Genomic DNA, 19,815 nt, shown 5'->3' with positions numbered 1-19,815 from the left:
GTCTTTTTGGTCGCCACCCATTATACTCTGAAGACATTAAAGTTGACCAAGCCAGTATTTTTAAGTAAGACACATTTTCTGTAAGCTCACTCACCAGCTGCAGAACCTGGAAATTTATTTCATTTTGATCTTGATGCTGAAAGATACAGAGAACATCATTATTGCTAAAGTACCTTTCATACTCTATGTTATATGTATCTGGCATGATATGTGTTCTTTTAAATCTATTACTTAAATACTCATTGAGATTTTTACAATCTGTTTTTCTAGAAACCTGCAGGAGATGTATCGGTTATTGGTAAGAGGAACTAGTTCTTGCTCGCTTTTGTCCAGATTACCAACCCTAGTTTTAAAATTTTCTGCCAATTGTGTGAAATCGTAGAGGAAATGTAAGATGATGTATTGCAACTGGAACATGAGCTGTTATAACAGGGTGTAGACCAAACTGATATCTAAATTAGACTTTGTTAATGTGAAACCAAAAAAGTGCTACTAGTGAATTTACTATTCATTTATTAATGCTTTTTCCAATCAACGCCATATGGTCTGAAACGCTCTGGATCGTACCAACCCTAGTTTATATCTCAATGAATGTGTCATTTGAATATGTGGAATCTGGAAATATTTTTTCATTATCTACTTTCCCCTCATCGAATGCATCATCAATTTTGTAACTGCTCTATTTATATAAATAAAACAACCCATAACATCATTTGAATGCTTCAGCTTAATTTTATTCAGAAGTAGAGATTACATTGCTTTATAGAGTGTCACAGAGCATCAGGGACAAAGAGAGCGAACACAGATCAGTCGTACCAATCACAATACGTTAGATCACAAAGCTGAGAAAAATCATTCTCTGTTAAACTTCACATTGTAGGACACATAGTAGCCATTGTTGTACATGTAGAGCTTCTGCTCAGTAGGGTTGTAGTCCAGGTTGGTGTATTTCTCCTGAAACTTCTGGAAGGGAATGTTGAGCTGCTTCTCCTCCTTGGTCTTGGTGTCGAACGCATAGAAGATCTCCTCTGTGTTCAGATCCACCGACCTGGTGGCGTACATGACTCCACACGCCATGAAAGCGTTGCCAGCCAGCTCCTTGAACGCACCGGTGTTCCACTCGTCCGCAATGCCGAACGATTTCTCATCTAGCTTGGCGAGGACAATCTTACCCATGCTCTCCTCTGAGGCATACATTACCCACAAGCCATTTTCATCTGCTGCAAAGTCTAGGTTCTGGTTATCTGCGTATCTGTACGAGAACCTCTGACTGGCAGCTGGGATCACTCGGGAGTCGTATTTGGAGCTGGTCAGATTCAGCTTGGTCATACCGAAAGGCGTGTTGTGCTGGTAATATATAGTGTTCCCGTGAACAATGTAATTGTTACCGGTACCTTCCCAACCATTTGGTAGGTGATGGTGTTTGAATTCAGACCTCAGAATCAGCTTCTCATAGTCGGAGTACAAATAGAAGTCGTACACATGGGGGGTGCTGTATGCACCGTAGAAGTACATTGACTCGTAGCCTCGGACAGGTTTGGAGTCTTTGCCCCAGCCTCCGTATTGGTAGCCTCCGTTCAAATGAGCGTTCACTTGGACCACCATGGGTTTGCTGATGCTCATGATTCCTGTGTGGTTGCAGTTGCCTGAAAAAAAGGAGGGAAGAGTTAAAAATGACTGAGGATCTACATGTCTTGTCGGCTATCTTCTGACAAAGCTGCCTCACCAATATCTGGCTTGAAGGAGTCGTGCTCCTTCTGGCACTCCTCCAGCTTCTTCTGCAGCTTGGCGAACTCGAAGCGGATCACGTTCAGGTTGCTCTTGTCATAGGTCTCCAGTTGGTTTACAATGAGCGTCATGTTATGAATCTGGAAACAAACACATTCATTAAACAGAAATCTATGAAGATTTGGCTAACCCTAACTGAATTTTAAATCCATGAAAAGTCCATGGTGATTCCCAGGCCAACACCAGATTCTCGCCACAGATTCAGATGTGACTTTCCTACCTCAATGAACAGGCTGTCGAACAGAGGCGAGGAGGAGTTGAGGGAGTCTCTGAGCTGCGACACCAGAGCGTCAAACTCTCGGAGCTCGATCCTGAGCAGCTCAAAGTCCAGTTTGATGTAGTTGTCGGCGCTGCTCTCCAGCATGGCCACTCTGACTGTCAGCTCCGTCAGTTCTTTCAGGTAGATCTCCAGTTTTCCTTCATAGCTCACCATCTAAGTGAAAACACAAGTCAACATCATGATGTTTATACCACAGCACATGTTTTTATACCATCGTGCCAGTCAGTCAGCTCCCGAGCACCTTGTCCATTTGGATTTCCACTTCCAGGATCAGGTCTTTGCTGACTTGTTGCATGTGTTGCACCCGGTCGGCAGGGAAGGTGGTGTCGGGCACATACACCAGACAAACGCACTGACCTGAGTCTCCCACTGATTCAGTCACATTGCCAGACTCCCAGTCCTCCACTGGCTGCGAAATTATCAAAAAGGAAAATGTTAGTTTAAAGGTGATTTTATTTAATTGCACAATCAGGGATCAAAGAAAAGTTATTCCCTTACAATCCAGGCCAAAGCAGGACTGAGGACTGGAAGGAGCAGCAGCAGAATTGGCAGCATCATGTCTCCGTCTATCTCAAGTGTCTCCTCAGATGCTTGACTGGAGGGTTTTTAAAGGCAGCTCTTATCAGGTCATCACTGACATCTTCTCTCTTCCCATAGTTATTGTCTGAGCTCGACACAGGCACACATGTTCATTCACAACGTTCGGCCGTCACAGGCATTATCTTTGTTTGGTCACGATAATATTTTCAGAATCCCCACGTATAAGATCTGATCAGGACACGGGGTGTGGATGAGAAAAATGCCATGTGCAGTAAACTCTAGCAACACCTTGTTAAGTTTATGGCCTGTTAGCTGACCTCATGGATGTTTTCACACCTGTCCGTTGGTCGGTTGGTTTATTTGTTGGATTGTTAAAAGGATTACACAGAAACTGCTGGACAGATTACCAGGAATCATGCTGGAACCATGTGGAAAGGGTCATGAAAGAACCCATACAATTTTGGTGCGGATCCAGATCAGGGGCGAATCCAGGAATATTTTATTTCTTTCTTTAATTTAGCTTGATAGGGCAATTTTTTTTTAACATTTTCACTATTTTCCATGGGAATAATTAATGGATCTTGATGAAATAAATCCAGGCCCAGTTAGTGTGTGAATACAGCTTGATTAAATTTGATTAAATGTAGGAGGACTGTTGGGTCTGGCCTGAGGCATATGTTCTACTAAGAGCCATTCTATTATAATTTAATTTAATTTCTTGAAAACAAAGCAGTTTATTCATATTTAATCGTTCTAACTGTATAAGCATTAACTCAGGGGTCACTTTTTTTAAAATAGGAATCCAATTGCTTTTGTTGTATCCTCATCCATATGGTTAATTGCAGAATCTTAAGCATGTGTCTTTGGTGGTGTCTTTAAAAATGTGACAGTTATAAACACGTTAATCATGTAATACTAACTGGAAAACTTTTTGATGCGAACATTATACATTGTATCAATGTAAAAAGCCAAATCTGTACTCAAAATGTGGAAGTTTTTTAAGATTTTATATTATTATTAGCATAAAACAGATATACTGCTAGAAATAATGCAGTAAACGCACAGCAAAACCTTGACACTGAAGCAGCTACGTCTTATAGTGTAACAATCGTCTGTATATTTGCACAGGATGCACCACTTTGTTCACTTGAGCATCAAAAGACAGCTCAGAATTAAAAATAGCTCCTAGGCAGCTTTAAAGACAAGAGAGACAGAAGAGATTGTCAATACTGCTGGTACTGGGGCCAGTGTGTGTGTAATTATAACCACCTCAGATTTTGAGTCATCCGCCTTTTCATTTAATCCTGGCAGGACGTAATATGGGAAATACGGGTGGAACAAGGCTTCAGGGGGAGATACGACTGTGTATCATCTGCATAACGATGACAATTAATATTAGTTATCCTGTGTAACAACACAAAGATAATCATAAAATAGCCCTGTAATGCAGATGCTGTAATTTTTATTGCAGCAGAACATAATGTTTGACGTTTAGGCTCCGACTTCATCAACTGAACAGTCGGAGCAAATATTTATAAGCCCCCCAGTCAGAGCCTATAGGTGGATGTTGGGACGGCAGAGGGGCTGAATCCACTGGCAGTAATACTGACGCAGCAGCAATGAGCAAGCAAAGGGAGTGATGGGAAATCATTGCAGTTTAAATAATCCGTCAGATTGGGAGGGCGTGTGTTAGAAAGGGTTGTGGAGAATAAGACATTACATGATTGGAGCAGCGCAGCTCGAGTTGGCTGCCTGAACGAGCTTCACTCCATTTACTGATCAGACCATTTGAAATTTGTGTCAGATATTTGCCTAGAAATAGATCCTTCCTTGTTGAATATATGTATGGGTCAAGTTCATCAGTCAACGATATATATATAATCAATAGAACTCCACATGTCTACTTTCTTTTAACTAATTAAAATTAAAACTAATAATTTCTACATCTTAATTTTTTAAATATTTACTATAAAACATTAATTCCATACTGAAAAGTGTTTATTATGAACATATTCTATACTTTTTTAAATTATTTTTTTCCTATTGTCTTTTATATTTATATTCTCTTGTCTACCTCTTTCTGACTTTACCATAACTAGTGAATGTCCCCAGTTTGGGGTCAATTAAGTTTAATGTTATCGTATCTTATTTTCTTAAAAGAAGTATTGTTACTGTCATTTTCAGTCATTATTGAGTAATACATTCTATTCATGAGCATTTACACAAAAACACACCTGACACTTATATGATGCTTCACATGATTTATTCACTTATTATCATTTAAGAAGAAGGAGAAAGGAGAACAACCAGAGAACAACCAGAGAAAGAGAAAAACAGGGATAGAATCATTGTTTCATTCATAGGTTCAGTAAATCACTGATAATGCTCAGGAGGTGAGGACCAATGGAGGCTGAGCAGTGGCTTGAGTTGTGTGGTTAAACCACAGATGATAGCTGGCGTAGTAGCCGTTGTTGTACATGTAGAGCCTCTGGTCTGTGGGGTTGAAATCCAGGTTAGAGAACTTATCCTGGAACTTCTCAAACAGGACGCTAATGTGACTCTCCTGTTTGGTGCGGGTGTCGTATTTGTAAAAGATTTCTTCTGTCTGGATATCTACAGTCCTGACCGCATACAGAACGCCACACACCATAAAGGCGTTGCTCACCCCTGGTTTGTAGACGCTAGTCTGCCATTCCTCCTCAACCCCAAAAGAGGGCTCGTTTATCTTAGCGATGACCATGCGTCCGCTGGACTCCTCTGTGGCGTAGGTCACCCACAGGCCGGTCTCATCGGCAGCAAAGTCAAAGTTTTGATTGGGCATGTCTGTGTAGGAGAATCTGGTGCTTGCTTTAGCAATCACCCTTGACTCATATTTCATGGTGGTGAAATTCAATTTGGCCAGCCCGAACGGACTGTTAATCTGATAATACAAGGTGTTGTCACGGATGATGTAATTGTTCCCTGTGCCCGTCCAGCCGCTCTGTAAATTGTGATGCTGGAAGTTATTTCTTAAAATTAGATTCTTGTAGTTGGTGTAAAACCTGATGTCAACAATGGAGGTACTAGTGTAGCCAGAGTACCAGTACATAGACTCTCTGTCGGGAACAGGTTTGGAATCCTTCCCCCAGCCTCCGAATTTGTAGCCAGAGCTTAGATGGGCGTTCAGCTGGCTCACAATGGGCTTGCTGACCCTGATGATGCCGTTGTGGGCACAGGAACCTACAAAGAGAACCGGAAATGAATCAAATGAGTCTTCAGAGGGCCCTCAATACATTTTTATTAGTGTGAATGAACTCACCAATGTTGGGGTTGAAGAGCTCCTGGTGGCGTCTCTCGCACTCCTCCAGTTCCAGCTGCACCTTGATGTATTCCCGGCGGGTCACCAGAACCGCGTTCTTGTCGTAGGTCTTCTCCATCCAGTCCAGGGTCGCCACCATGGTTGTGATCTAAAAAAAACAACATGGCATCGGTTTGTCAGCACCACGGCTGTTGACAGCTGTGGCGACCATACGCCGTACTTACCTGCACGTGCAGAGACTGAAAGATGATGGTGGAGCTTGCGATGGAAAGCTGCAGCTCTTTAACTAAAGCCTCCACTTGTTTGATCTCCACCTTCACCCCGTCCAGGGCTGCGTCATTGTAGTCATCCGGGTTCTTCTCCATCTTCTCAATCTCCACTGTCAGCTGGATTATTCTTTCTGCATATGCAGTCAGCTTGGTCTCGTAGTCTTCCAGCTGAAATCAGGAAAAATATAACTTTAGACACTATACTTTTTTGATCTGTCACCTATTCGTTTTACAGTATTTGTTTCCAGTATATGCAAGAGTACCTTGCCCATCTCCAGTTCCACTTTGTGGGAGATCTCCACAGCTGTCTGCTCTACCACCACCAGGTCTCTGATGGGGAAGGTTGAACTGGGCAGGAAGGCATCACAGGTACATCTGTCCCCGCTTCCACCTCCTGTCTCATTTCTCACTCGCCCTTCCCTCCACCGGCCAACAGGCTGAAAAGAAAGGTCACAGGAACATTAAATCAGCTTAAGGTTATAAAGAATATGTATATATATATATATATATATATATAAAGAACAAAGATGCATCAGTCAATCTAGGTCGTGCCATACATACCCCCCAGGCCGCCGTGGAGCTCAGAAGCGTAAAGATACAAAGAGTGCCTATCATTCTGGTGCAGGGCTCATGATGGAGACGGCTGAATCTTCTGGGTTTATATAGACAGTGTCAATGTCTGGCCGGGTGCAGCAGCTGTCCTCGTTCACAGCATCATTAGCCACAAGACACAGGTCGAGATATGTGACGCTTGACGTTATCTTCAGCAAACAGAAGTTAAATACTCCGGTTCCCAAGTGTTATAAAATGTGATGAATCCTCAGATAGCTCAACTTATTCAGCAGGAAACAGAATGAAATGTTGACTGAGAGATGACCACAATATGAATGGACGGATGCTGTATTTGTCAATCTGTCATTTTTTGATGTTTTAATCGGCATTTGGCATTTTGTTGATTTGTTATTTAGCAGCATCACACTAAACCTACTGGACAGATTACAAATGGAAGGACTCCAATATATTTTGGTTAGGATCAGGGTGCGGTTCAAATCATTATTTTTTCACTTTCTTCAACACTGTGAGATAGAACTTTAAAACTTTTTTGTCACATTATTTCAAAATAAAGTTCAATTTGAAAGAGTCATCTTCATAACGGTTACATCTTCATTGGCCTATTAGCAGGATTACACAAAAAATACAGAACTAATTTTATTGAAATATGGTAGAAGGATGCAGGAATGTTTTAATCAACTTTCTTAATGAATTGCAATGTTGATTTCTTTCTTTTTTACATTCCCACTTGTTTCCCAGAGACAGAGTCTTCATGGAGCTTGATGGAAAAATCAGGGGACTAATATTTATGAGTGTGTGTAATGTGGGACAGATCCAAATTAAAATCCAGTAGTAAATTTAAATGTGGTTTCTTAAGGGGACTGTTGGGCCTTTGCAGAAGTATGTGCTCTACTGCGAGCCATTCAAGTTAAAGACAAGATAAATATGAAAATCTGTCTTTATTTAATAAATATGAGGAACACAAGCCAGTGGTGACACATAGAAACAATCCGAACCTTTCATTGACAGTCACTTGACAGTTTGATAAGGATTCTTTGAGCCCTTCTCCTCCTGCTTCTTCATTTTCTTCTTCTTCACTTTCTTGGTTTTAGCTTTACCCTCTGGCTTCTTGGCGTTAAGAGCCGGCCTGGATCTGGTCAGGGGGTTAGCGGTGGGGCTCAGTTTGCTGCGGCTCATTTCTGGATCAGAGCGTATCCCCTGAGCGGAGATGGACTTGCCTGGGGTAAAGCGTGGGGAGTCATCCAGCAGGTTGGGCTGGGAGTAGGAGCGCATCTCCAGAGAAGTGGTTGGACGGAAAGACGGGCTGCCCCCGAGCCTGGGCAGGTGGACATGCTCGTTGCTCAGGTTGGTGACAGAGTAGCGACTGCTGTTGGACATGACAATGTGGTGCCAGGAGCTGAGGGGGGTGGCAGAGAAGTGCTGCGGCCCCCCTGAGTCCTCCTTGGCAGCACCTGGAGACATGACTATGGAGCCATGGGGCGTCACCGCCTCCACGGCCTTCTGGAAGGTCTTGAGGATTCGGTCGCTTTTCTGCTTTTCTTTCTTCTGCCGGGACTCAACCTTCCTCAGCTGGCGGCGATGATCCCTCATCATCTGTTTCCTGGTATCTGCCAATCCCCTGCACAGAAATATCAGATCATTTTTACAGCACTGGAACCCATTTACTACAGCCCCTCTGTGCCATATACAAACACCACTCCTTTACAACACCATGTTTTTGATAAGGACGATTTCCCAGCTCATATGTAGGACACACTTTTTTCTCTGTGCTGGAATTTAAAGGCACCATCTGTCAGCATAATCAAACAGTAGCACACGGTATGTGCTCACCTGTAGTCCACCATCCCTGTCCTGTCACGATCAAGTCTCTGAATGAGCTCCTCAATCTGGTATCGATCCAGAGGGATGCTCGATTGCTGTCAGAACAAAAAAGTAAAGGAGTTTCTACTTTTTCATGCACAGCATCAGTGAATTATTTGTAAGTTACTATAGGATTTTATTGATTTGTTCTGTGCTCTGTGCCAGTCATGATCAGCATCAGGACACAGATGCGAAAAGGATTAGATGACACCTCATGGATGATTTCAGAGGACACTCTCATGGTATTCTGTCACTGAAATACACCAGTGCACTTTTAATGTAAATGTCACTGACTCATATCGCTGCTCAGTAAATCAACAATGATTGGGTCACACCTGCACGGCCTTCCTGAAGTCGGGGACTGGGACACGCATGGTACCGTCTTTGTCTATTTTCCTGAAGAAATCCCACAGACGCAGTTTACGCTGGTCCAGATAATCCTTTTGAAAAACAGAGACAATTATTAAACAGACAAATTAAAAGTGAATTTCTACTAAATTAAAGTGTGAGTAAAACACTTAGACATTATACACAGATGTGGGATTACAATTTAAAACATAGGACATAACCATCTCAAATGTTCATTCTGTGACTACACAGACCTGGATGATCTTCATTGGATCGACACGTTTCGGCGGCTTCTTGGCGATGAACCCCCCCACCCCTCCATACTGTACATCCAGGCCAGGATGCTCCTGACACGTCACCTCCAACAGATGCACAAAGTTCTCATTTACCAGCACGTTCTGCCCGGTAGAAAAGCAAAAAGGGAAAATAATACAATATTTGATTAATATTGATACAAAACTCACAGCTAGTTTGATGTGTTTGTGATCGAATGAAAAACAGCCACTCACACTCAGGTTTATCTCCTCCAGGGCAGTTCTAGGTGTGTTCTTCACCACATTAACCAAGGCCAGTGCTCCCTCTACCGTTATAGAGTTGTATGCCAGCTGCAGGAGTTTAAGTATTAAAGCATCAATTTACAATGTACCTGCAGCCGTATTGAAGATGTGTGTTGGCTTTATGAAACTTTGTCCACCCACCAGCAGGACTCGGAGTGTGTCATTGAACTCCAGGCCTCTGCACAGCATGCCGACACCTTCGTTGGTGAGCCGGTTGTTGCCGAGGTTGAGGTGAACCAGGGTGCTGTTGAATTTAAGGGCCTCTCCCATGGCCAGGGCGCCTTCATTTCCAAAACCATTCCATGATAAGTCAAGGTGTTTTAACATCATATTTACCTGCATATGGATAATGCACAGTAAATGTGATCAAATGTTGCACATGAAGTCGATGATGACATTTATTTCTTATAGAGCCGTACTCTGAGTCCTGCAGATAAAGCTACAGCTCCTTTCATTCTCAGATGATTCCAGCTGAGGTCCAGCAACTCCAGACCTTCGTTGTTTGCTGTAGAAATGGACGTTAAAATCAGAGACAAACATATAGATATATATACATATTCACTGTAATTTAATGCAATGGATCTCATCTATAAAGAAATTAGGTTTAGTGGATTTTACTGTACCTAACATCTGTCCAAGATGTTCACCTCCTTTTCCACAAAATTCATTATGGCTTAGGTCAAGTTCTTTTATTCTGGAATTAATCTAAATGTTTCAAAAATATATTTTCAACATGGTTATTGTACAAAATAATCAAATAAAACAACAGGGGCATTTTAGAAGTTCTTTAATAACTTACCGAGAAAGAATCTGCAAAGTATTTAGCATCATCATCAGTAAATTTATTACCTGTTGGGAAATTTGTATTTGTTTAAAAATATATTTTTTTAAATGCATAAACATAATAGCAATATTTTTTACAAATGTTTTATTGTTATAATGATATAATCTTATTATTGTTATGGACACTTCAGATAAGTAGGTCCATGAAACTCATTGCATCACTCCCAAGAAACCTCCCCTTAATATCATGTTAAATGCTGTTAATGTGCTCATTACCTGAAAGTTTCATAGTCTTTAGTGAAATATTGTCGGGCAACATCTTAGCCACATGCTCGGCTCCTTCAGACTTCAGAGAGTTGTTGGACAAATCCTGAATGATACACAGAGGCTGGTGAGGATACAGCTCTTGTGCCCTCTAGTTGTGGCTCTGCAGTACTGCATACATACCAGATGCTGGATGGTGAAATTGGCCCTCAGCATTTCCACAATGTATTTGGCTCCTTCAGCTTGAATGTCATTGTTTGCCAGTTCCAGAGTGTTGATGTGCATGTCGGTCTTAATGAGAAGAGCTGCTAATCAGAAATAGCAGAGTCTAACTCATTAAAAAGAATTGACATTTTAAACTTACCACCAAAGCAATAGCAAGTGCCTTGCTTCCCAGAGGTCCCAGCCCATGGTAGGTGAGGGTCATAGTGGAAGAGTCAAGGTTTCGTAGGAAGTAGGAGGCCGGCACCACACCCACGAGCTTGCAGGCCTGCAGGTACACTTCAGTTACAGATGTCTCCTTGTTGCTCTCCTCGATTTCTGGAAATAAGTAACCACATAAAAAATGATTGTCTCTCTATGGGCTGTTGCCTTAGTAGCAGTGGAAATTTATAATACAGCAACAAGTCATGTTACTGTGCAATATTACGTTTTTTCTTGAGCATTATGAATTTACAGTATTTAACATGTATATGGCTTTAAAGCATTACAATACGAGCAGTATTTAAAGACTCACAAGATATCCTAGAATTGGATTTCAATGTAGCTACTTACCATCAGACTCCAAGTCGGAGTCAAACTCGTCCTCCTCTCCTCGGGGCTGATCTGGAGATGGACAATCATCGTCTCTTAAGCAGAGGGACTTGAGAGATAATGTCGACATTGCATTCAGCCGTCACAGCTCATATACTGTTAGAAACTATTTCCCTGACTCAAGAGGAACACAGCCGGGCTATTTCCCTGTTTGTCCCGTATGGGCTTGTGCTGTGAAATGAAATAAGCGTGTAGTGTCCAGCAGGTAATTCGACCCCCCAGGTAATGCGGCATAGCGACATTATTAATGAATGACTCAGTGAAGCATGGGCATTCCGGTTAGTGGATGGTCCACTCTACCTCCTGGGCCACAGCCGCTCACAAAGGGAATCGATGTGGTTTGGAGTATAAAACCAACACAACCTCATGGGCCTGGGCCATATGTCCAAAACCTACATCAACTGTCATCTGACTGATTGTATTTACTGATGAAAATGCAGATTAGGAGATTGTGGATGTGATACATTGAAATTGACGCAAATTTGAATACATTTGCCAATTGGCACTGCAGGTGACTAGGATAAAAAAATAAAAAAAATCACACATTCTGTGGTTCTGTGAAATGTTATGGTTAAATATGCAGATTAGCTTGTTGGGTGGATTTAGGAGAAATATACTGTTGCAGACAGACAGAGGGTCAAAAAAACACCATCAACTTTTTTTCCATTAGAGCGAAAGAAGAAATGGAACCATAACAGACCAAAATCTCAAAATGGACCAGTACATGAAAAAACAATAGTTTTGCCTGTAGTGAGTAACTGCATAATTTTGATTGTAGGCTCCTCATCTTATAACTATTCATTCTACTAGTTTGTAAAAAAATCCCGTTTTTCGAACTTTTTTTTTTTTTACCCAGAGCTTTTTTTTTTCTTCAAGTGAATGCAATACGCTTCCGTAGAAAGCCAATTCATTTGCCTTAATAATAAAAGTAATCCTTACAATTTCAATAGGGCCTCACTGTCTGTCAGTGCCTGTCAGTGCTCGGGCCCTAAATAGTAGTATAGAAACATGCACATTGTGGCATAGTTTCCTTGGTTGTTGCCTTCTCGTGTGAATACTAAAGAAGACCATTGTCTCTGTGTGAACTGTTAACAATTGTGTGAGTGTGAGGGTATTAAAATAAATTGGTAAATAACTCAGAGATGTGCTTCTATTAAGAACTTTTTGTTAAAAAAACATTTTCTTTTTTAAATAATTCTGAGAAGGGCCCTTCCTCCTCACTGGAGCCCCTGCATCCCAACAGGTCTGTGCACGTCCCTGCTGTGATCGGTGGAGTTCTACTGATCAGCCCAACGACCAGCCCCCCCATGAGGGAGCACGTGCCCCTGTGATCTGTCGCCGCTCGACCAGCCTCGGGGCGCATGCGCAGGCACCAGTGCAGCATCATGATTGGCACCCTGCTGTGTTACGCTCTCTACCCTCTGTCGCGGTACCTGACCGGGCGGGGACGCTCAGGTAAACTTCACCGCACACGCACACGCACCATCAGTGTCTGAACATGCATGTGTGGAGTGTGTGCGTTCCTCCGGGTCGGCTAACGGGAGCTAACGGCTGCTAACGTAACGTGAAGTGCACCGTTAACTGCGCAGTTACGTTGTGGAGTTAAAGTTTTACAGGGTCGGTGTGTGAGACGTGTGTGTGACAGTGCACTGTGAGCTGACGTCTGTGTTTTTGCCGCGTGGAAAAGTTCGTGTGTGTGTGTGTGTGTGTGTGTGGGGGGGGGCTAACTTTAGCAAACATGTGTTGCACCTGTTTGTGAGCACTGGACGCCCCCCTGTGACGTCAGAGCGTCGCCACATGGGAGTGTTGTGAACATAGACTGTAAATAAAAAAGATTGTGAAGCAGATAATCCTCAATGAATAAATATACAATCCACAAACTAAATAAATGATCGACTTTATTCCAGCAAAATGAATCAGATTTTAGTCTATAATCAGATTTAAATTTATATTAAAACCCATACCTGTTTTATTGAGGGGATTTTTGTGTATTTAATTGCATACTTCCGCTATTTTCTTTAAGAATCTGTGAGTTGGAAGGTCCCAATACGGTTCTCTAAGTTAAATAAGACATTTGTGAAGTTGGGGATGTTATTCCTCATTCTGCATTTTGTGAATGGGGGGGATTTGCCTTTCAGGATTAACGAATTTGCAGAAAATTTAACTGTTAATCATTATCAGCAGTGGGATTTAAATATGTCACTGAAATAAAAGTACAAATTTATCATCTATAAGTAAAAGAATCACGTTAATTCTTTTACTTGAGTAAAAGTGGGAACTTTCTTTTAAATATTCTTATTAAAAGTAAAAGTCCTTGCCGAGCATATCCTCTTCCCTAATACAACAGTCTGCCATATCAGTATGGCTGAACCTCTTTCTCGACCAATGCTGCTCCTACAGGAGGTGAGGTCTAATGTTACCTACCCGTTCTGATTGGATCAGTGGATCAATTCCCCTCTCTGTATTGATTCATAAGAAAAAGCTAATTTTGTAATTTATATATGCATCACTGTTCTTTTGTTTGTCTTGTTTCACAGAGGCCTCAAAGAAAGTTCTCCCTCCTGCTGTGCTTAATGGCACGGCAGTGTGGGTTGGTGGTTCTGTCACAACCAGCAGGTTCACCCATTCTCAGACAACCCTGCTGGACCAGTGGCTCAGCCCAAGCAGTGCGACGAAGGGAGAAACGAAAGAAGGGATGAAAGAGCAGAGCTCAGAAAAAGAAGATGATGCGGAAATCCAACCAGAAAAAGAACAGCCGGTGGCCGTCCTGCGTGAAGAAACCGAGGCTGTAAAGACAAGTGAGAGCCAACAAGAGAAAATGGAAGTTCCCAAGCAAGAGGAGATCCATGAGGAGTTGTTTAGGAAGCCAAACACAGAAGATGCCACTATTTCTCCAGCTGAGGAAATCAGCCCAGTGCGAGGTCTTGGAGAAAAGTTAAAGTGCCTGCAAACAGATGACGGCACAGAGGAAAGTGCCTGTCCAGAGCTGGAACAAATCCAGATACACATGCCTAAGGAGTCCGATATCCCATCTGAAACCACCTGTCCAGCACATAGTCTTCCAAGCGTGGACGAATCAACTGTCAATCAAATGACAGAGTGCTGGGATGAATACTACATAGCTCCCACTGCTGAAGAAATACGGGATGGAACATGTAGTTCTAAACTGGTATTTGCCTCTCCACTGTCTAACACTCCAACCCACCTTGAATTCAGCGAGCGTCACCATGAACAAACTGGCTGGCACTTCCCTGTAGGACCCGGCTTGGCAGAAGTTGTTAAGTGTCCACTGTGGCAATTTCCTTATGGGAGCTATTACCCTCAAATGGAGAACACAGTGCCATTTGAAGGTGAGTCATCATTTTTTCGAAGATGTCAAAACATGCAACCTCTGATATTTATTTTTCTCTTCTCCGTGCAGCTTGGAAGGAGGTGAAGCTTTGCCAGAAACCTCTACTCTGCTTTGACTGTCAATTTTTTTCTCTCCATTTATGATATTTTACACTTTAGTGAGATTTGTTTACCCTGAGAGATGTTCTGATGCCATCATTCCCTTCCCTAGACTCATATGGATAATGTATTTGAACAGCTGTTTGCTCCTAACCCTGTACGGAATTGATGATTGCTAGTGTTGTTGTATGACTTGGCTCAAGTTAAACCCTTTGAGAAACAAATTGTATAGAACTTCTTTTATTATCTAGTTTGGCATTCGTCCCTGAGAATTAACACAAGTGAATGATTCGAGGAATGACTTCTTTTCAATAGCTGTTGTTGTCTTCCACCCAGTAATGTGGAGAGTATGGCAGGAGATGGATGAGAGTGAGCCTGCAGCAGAGCCAACCCTCATCCCCTTCCCATCCACAAAGGACTCGATGGACTTCACTGTCATGTCCTACAACATCCTCGCTCAGGATTTACTGGAGGCCCACGAGGAGCTGTACGTACACTGCCCTCTAGAGGTGCTGGACTGGAGCTACCGCTGCAGCCTAGTCCTCGAGGAAATCATGAAATGGGCACCAGATGTGAGCCTGAAATCTAATCTAGCTGCATCTTATTTTATTTTTAGACATCCAGTAATGATTTGTGTGTTTGCCTTCTTGTGTGTAGATACTGTGTCTCCAAGAAGTTCAGGAAAACCACTATCACGAACAGCTGTATCCAGGCCTGTGTGAGATGGGTATGTCATCTGAGAGAAATCAGTAGAGTAGTCACAGAGATATTGTAACAACGTTAATGCATATGTTGTCTTCATGTTGTTGCTCCAGGCTACACTTGTGTGTACAAGCGGCGTACAGGAACCAAGACCGACGGCTGTGCTACTTGCTATCGAAGCAGTTGCTTCTCTGAGGTATCGGTGACCCCTCTGGAGTTCTACAGGCCGGACACAGAAGTGCTCAACCGGCATAATGTGGGCATTGTTTTGCTGCTTCGGCCTTTGGTCACCCAGGGCTCTGAGACCAAGGCGAAGGGCCCACTCCTCTGCGTGGCCAACACCCACCTGCTCTTCAACCCGAAGAGAGGGGACGTGAAGCTGGCTCAGTTGGCCATGATGCTGGCAGAGATCGACAGGGTGGTCAAGTCCTGTAAGGCCAAAGGTGAACAGTGTAACGTTGTATTGTGTGGAGACTTAAACTCAGTGCCACAGATGCCTCTTTACCAACTCATTACTACCGGCGAGCTCTACTACCAGGGTCTACCCGGATGGATGGTGAGTCTGGAAAGAACACCTGACTATTATCCAGAGTCCTGCACGGGTCCATTTTTTCAACCTCCACCTGCAAGGTTCCGGACCGCACCCGACATGTTACCCAAAAGTATAGCCTTGTTAAATCCAGATCAAAAATCTAGTTAACATGTTTCCTCAGTGACGAATTTCCTTGCTTTCAGCTTTTAAAAGCAAATACTTTTTGTCACTCTTTCAAACAGCAGAGCCACAAAGAAAATATTCATCACTGGCTATTTGTGTCTTTATGTGATCCTCGTACTAGCGAGTTCAGTGTCACTAAAGAGTGGAAGTGAACAGTCCACATGTGGTGTTGGCTTTCACAACAAAACAATCCTTGTGACAATACTGCACCATCATTTTCCCGTGTTTATTTTATTCTCACTCACTGCCCGTATCCCTAAATTTGTATAAATACATTTTTTAGTTGTTACACAACTTGCATGTGCAGGACTCTGCTAGTATCAACATTTTGCGTACTAACTGAAAAAATATCAAACTGCTCCTACATAACTTTCTGTGGATCTTTATTTGAAGTTTTCTGCAATGATGCTTCCAGTAGTTACCTCTATAACATTGTATGCATGTCTTACAGATTTCAGGTCAAGAGGACCTGTCCTACAAAACTCATTGTTACAGATTGTTTGCTCCCCTTTGGCCAAGCTGTCTGGGAATCACCGACAACTGCCAGTACACAGCCGTCAACGACCTGTTTGAGAGGGGGAGTCAGAAATCAGGTTAGCGTTTGAAGTCCCATTATGATTTATATATACTTTTGTTTTTGTAATCCTGACCTGAGGAGTGAATTTCAGTGTTTGTATCTTACAGTTGTTGCTCTTGTGTAGGGAAATGTCGTATTCGCCACGACTTCATGCTTCAGCTGCGCTATTGTCCAGCTGCATGTGTCCGTCCTGCGGACCTGACACTGATCCCAGGCGTGACTGACAACACACCAGGTAGAGCTGCACCACACAGACAAAGCAACACAGTACAACACAAACCGATTTCCTTCCAGAAATCTTTTGTGTGTCTTCCTATTGTGCACAGAGGCCTCAAGGGAAAATCAGTCCTACGATAGAAGGTCAGTGAGCTTTTTGTCATATTTGCTGGATCAACTATGGCTGCTTATGGCTACTCTATCAATGGATATTAGTCATGAATTTTGTATCACAGTTTCAGACACACCATCAGACATCGGTTAGACCTGGAGTCGGTCTATAAACACATTCTCCCAGGCTCTGGCTCCTCAGAAGTCACAAGCCTGCACTCTGAGGTGGGAGCGACTGTCGACTACATCTTCTTCTCCCCAAGACGCATCTCCTCCTCTGACCAGAGAGGTAATGGGGTCATGTCACGAAACATGTTGCACCTCTGAATGAATAATCTGCTCTTTCTAAGTGACTGATGTGCTGTTTTTTTTTCCTTCAGCTGGAGGCGACTGTGTGAATTCAGGTCTGAAGTTGATAAGCAGCCTCTCTCTCCTATCAGCGGACGTCTTGTGGTCCATGAAGGGACTCCCCAATCACATGTTCCCCTCTGACCATCTATGCCTTTTGGCAAAATTCCAGCTGGACCTCAATGCTGCATGATGGGAAAAGACTGGGGGTGAACTCAGAGGGACGGAGGTCAGAGGATTAGCATATTTTGGGTTCAAGTCTTGCTCTGAGCACATTTGTTTTTTGTTTTTATTGGTATGAAGCCCATTACGGGTGGTTCAGTCAGGATCAGAATTTTCTAACTGAATTGAAGTTGATGTTTTTGTTTAAAAAGTGCCAGGAAAAATAATGACTATGTTCAGTTCATCAGATAAATGACATATGAGTGAGATATGACAAACCCTATTAGTTATTATTACAAATCCTTATGCAGTAGTTAATTTAGAAAAATTAAGGCAGTGATTGCTTGTGATAAAACACTGACCTCTTTGTTTGGCTGATAAATGTTCTGGCAACATTTACATTTATTTTAAACCTAATTTGGAAATGAGAATTCGATTTCTCTGATTATGAGTTAGTTCATTGTTGCAGATGGTAAAAAACCTGAATAAATATTTTCCATTAATTATTGACTGTGAGTTTTGGTGAGGGGTGGCTGTGGCTCAGAAGGTCGAGTGGGCCGTCCACTAACCAGAGGGTCGGCAAACTCGGATCCCGATTTCTATTTTATTTTATGGTGACGAAAAAGCCTCTGGGGGACACGGTCACCATTTTGGGGCTCCTGGTTTAAACAGTGGATATCCAAGACAAGACTCTGTTCTGTTCATCGTACACTGTTTAGAATCCCCTTTTCTTAATTATCATTTCATTTAACGTTAGGACAAAAAATCAACAGAGAGGTCTTTAGTAGGCGTTTTAGGGCCTGCAGGCCGGACAAAATAATGTATACTTCCTCACGGGATCTATGATGTAGCAGGAAATTAATTATTAAATTATTCAGTTAGTGTTGTTCTTGTTGGATTGTGACCTAAATGTTGGCTCTGCCCCTTCCATCCCACTCACTGAAGCACTCATTTTGTCTGGGCAAAGATGTATTTCAGTGTGTGTGTGATCTTGTACAGATATCTTTGTGAGGACCATTTTGAGCCCACAACCTACAGAGTGAGGACATTTGGGCAAAGTGAGGACATTTTGGCCAGTCCTCCGTTTCTGATGCCCACTTTTAATGGGCTGTTTGAGGGTTAAGACACTGGGAAGGCAGCAAGAGCGTCAGGTCTCTATGGTCTCTCTCCATGTACTCAATAGAGGGAAATACAATTTACTAATTTTAATATCAGCATTAATAAATTCCCATCTTTAAATATAATTAAATAAATATGGGTACTAATTGAATTAAAACAGCTGGTAAGCTAAACAATATACATATATATTTTTCAGGTTTGTAATACAAAAAGTTATGGTAAGGGGCAAGGGGAATGCATTATGCCAATCAGTGTCCTCACTAAGATAGATCTACAGACAAGTGTGTGTGTGTGTGTTTATGTCTGGTTTGACGCATGAATGAATAATTAATAGATAGTTGTGTGTCCATGCATGACAGAGCTCAGAATGGGTCTTTATGTTATTTGCCGGCTATAGAATCTGTCTGTGAAGTCGTTTCTCATCATTATCACGTCTTTCACTTGCTTCTCCCTCATTCCAGTCAATTTCCTGTATTAATTCTGTATATTTGTCATATTATTCAAACATCCATTACTTAATTTTATTTAACTCACAGCATAATCAGATTTTTCCTGAGGCAAATGACCGAAATAGGTCAGAAGGTTTTTATTTCTACATAGGTCATTATGCCATCTGTTTTTACAGTATAAACACTGCTGGTGTTTGTATCCTCCACAGGAAGGAAGGATAGGGATTTGTTTATCTTTCTCAAGAGCCTGAACGCAGACTTCCAAAATATTAACAAATCTTTTTTACTGAACCGACTTGCATACTCGCTCAGAGCAGTTCTTTGTGTGTTACATGTATCCCCTGCCCCCTTAGGGGTATATTACTGGCCCCTGCATTACACTCTAAGTGGTTTCTTGTTGACTGCCTTGCATTGAATGCAGCAGCCATCAGACTGTATTAGCTGATTGCTGTGCCGTGGGACGGACGGGGGGGATCCATCAAGCCGGATCTCTGATCATGAGAGTAAAGCACAAGCTGCCAATACACTACCAGTGTTTTATATAAGCACAGCAAACACTAAGACAATATGAGGAATGGAATAAAAATGTTACA

General features: G+C 42.3%; 4 protein-coding genes across 4 annotated transcripts; 1 reads left to right on the top strand and 3 right to left on the bottom strand.

Moving 5' to 3' along the window:
* Positions 1 to 852: 852 nt before the first annotated feature.
* Positions 853 to 2,626, bottom strand: olfm4.2 (olfactomedin 4, tandem duplicate 2). The gene is made up of 5 exons (XM_061083480.1): positions 2,567 to 2,626; positions 2,310 to 2,477; positions 2,009 to 2,221; positions 1,727 to 1,868; positions 853 to 1,646 (listed from the first exon to the last, which is right to left on the bottom strand). The coding sequence occupies exons 1-5, from the start codon at positions 2,624 to 2,626 to the stop codon at positions 853 to 855; spliced, it is 1,377 nt and encodes a 458-aa protein (XP_060939463.1).
* Positions 2,627 to 4,994: 2,368 nt separating this feature from the next.
* On the bottom strand, positions 4,995 to 6,790 carry olfm4.1 (olfactomedin 4, tandem duplicate 1). The gene is made up of 5 exons (XM_061082087.1): positions 6,737 to 6,790; positions 6,439 to 6,612; positions 6,131 to 6,343; positions 5,907 to 6,054; positions 4,995 to 5,827 (listed from the first exon to the last, which is right to left on the bottom strand). Exons 1-5 carry the CDS (start codon positions 6,788 to 6,790, stop codon positions 4,995 to 4,997), a joined length of 1,422 nt encoding a protein of 473 aa, XP_060938070.1.
* Positions 6,791 to 7,756: 966 nt separating this feature from the next.
* LOC133016069 (leucine-rich repeat-containing protein 74A) lies at positions 7,757 to 11,443 on the bottom strand. Its single transcript, XM_061083383.1, has 13 exons — positions 11,335 to 11,443; positions 10,925 to 11,100; positions 10,744 to 10,851; positions 10,573 to 10,666; positions 10,313 to 10,362; positions 10,137 to 10,218; positions 9,933 to 10,018; positions 9,655 to 9,849; positions 9,466 to 9,561; positions 9,211 to 9,354; positions 8,944 to 9,048; positions 8,579 to 8,664; positions 7,757 to 8,366 (listed from the first exon to the last, which is right to left on the bottom strand). The coding sequence occupies exons 1-13, from the start codon at positions 11,441 to 11,443 to the stop codon at positions 7,757 to 7,759; spliced, it is 1,941 nt and encodes a 646-aa protein (XP_060939366.1).
* A 1,291-nt stretch (positions 11,444 to 12,734) lies between these two features.
* Positions 12,735 to 18,157, top strand: angel1 (angel homolog 1 (Drosophila)). The gene is made up of 10 exons (XM_061083089.1): positions 12,735 to 12,828; positions 13,911 to 14,723; positions 15,160 to 15,395; positions 15,481 to 15,550; positions 15,639 to 16,081; positions 16,692 to 16,833; positions 16,942 to 17,052; positions 17,144 to 17,177; positions 17,270 to 17,433; positions 17,525 to 18,157. The coding sequence occupies exons 1-10, from the start codon at positions 12,735 to 12,737 to the stop codon at positions 17,683 to 17,685; spliced, it is 2,268 nt and encodes a 755-aa protein (XP_060939072.1). The 3' UTR covers positions 17,686 to 18,157.
* Positions 18,158 to 19,815: the final 1,658 nt, after the last annotated feature.

Source organism: Limanda limanda, chromosome 12 (genome assembly GCF_963576545.1).
Source record: "Limanda limanda chromosome 12, fLimLim1.1, whole genome shotgun sequence".
Classification (NCBI taxonomy): domain Eukaryota; kingdom Metazoa; phylum Chordata; class Actinopteri; order Pleuronectiformes; family Pleuronectidae; genus Limanda; species Limanda limanda.
This window is presented reverse-complemented; position numbering and strand designations above follow the sequence as displayed.

Excerpts from the sequence above, each read along its gene's own strand:
- LOC133016069 (XM_061083383.1), bottom strand. The coding sequence starts at position 11,443 with ATGTCGACATTATCTCTCAAGTCCCTCTGCTTAAGAGACGATGATTGT. Across the intron at positions 10,363-10,572 it reads AAAGACTATGAAACTTTCAG|GTAATAAATTTACTGATGAT; the intron begins GTAATGAGCACA and ends ATTTCCCAACAG. Across the intron at positions 9,355-9,465 it reads TGGAGGAGATAAACCTGAGT|AACGTGCTGGTAAATGAGAA; the intron begins GTGAGTGGCTGT and ends TCTACCGGGCAG.
- angel1 (XM_061083089.1), top strand. The coding sequence starts at position 12,735 with ATGCGCAGGCACCAGTGCAGCATCATGATTGGCACCCTGCTGTGTTAC. Across the intron at positions 15,396-15,480 it reads TCATGAAATGGGCACCAGAT|ATACTGTGTCTCCAAGAAGT; the intron begins GTGAGCCTGAAA and ends TCTTGTGTGTAG. Across the intron at positions 17,178-17,269 it reads AATCAGTCCTACGATAGAAG|TTTCAGACACACCATCAGAC; the intron begins GTCAGTGAGCTT and ends TTTGTATCACAG.
- olfm4.1 (XM_061082087.1), bottom strand. The coding sequence starts at position 6,790 with ATGATAGGCACTCTTTGTATCTTTACGCTTCTGAGCTCCACGGCGGCC. Across the intron at positions 6,613-6,736 it reads GCTCCACGGCGGCCTGGGGG|CCTGTTGGCCGGTGGAGGGA; the intron begins GTATGTATGGCA and ends CTTTCTTTTCAG. Across the intron at positions 5,828-5,906 it reads GCTCTTCAACCCCAACATTG|GTTCCTGTGCCCACAACGGC; the intron begins GTGAGTTCATTC and ends TTCTCTTTGTAG.
- olfm4.2 (XM_061083480.1), bottom strand. The coding sequence starts at position 2,626 with ATGATGCTGCCAATTCTGCTGCTGCTCCTTCCAGTCCTCAGTCCTGCT. Across the intron at positions 2,478-2,566 it reads GTCCTGCTTTGGCCTGGATT|CCAGTGGAGGACTGGGAGTC; the intron begins GTAAGGGAATAA and ends ATAATTTCGCAG. Across the intron at positions 1,869-2,008 it reads TCGACAGCCTGTTCATTGAG|ATTCATAACATGACGCTCAT; the intron begins GTAGGAAAGTCA and ends GTTTGTTTCCAG.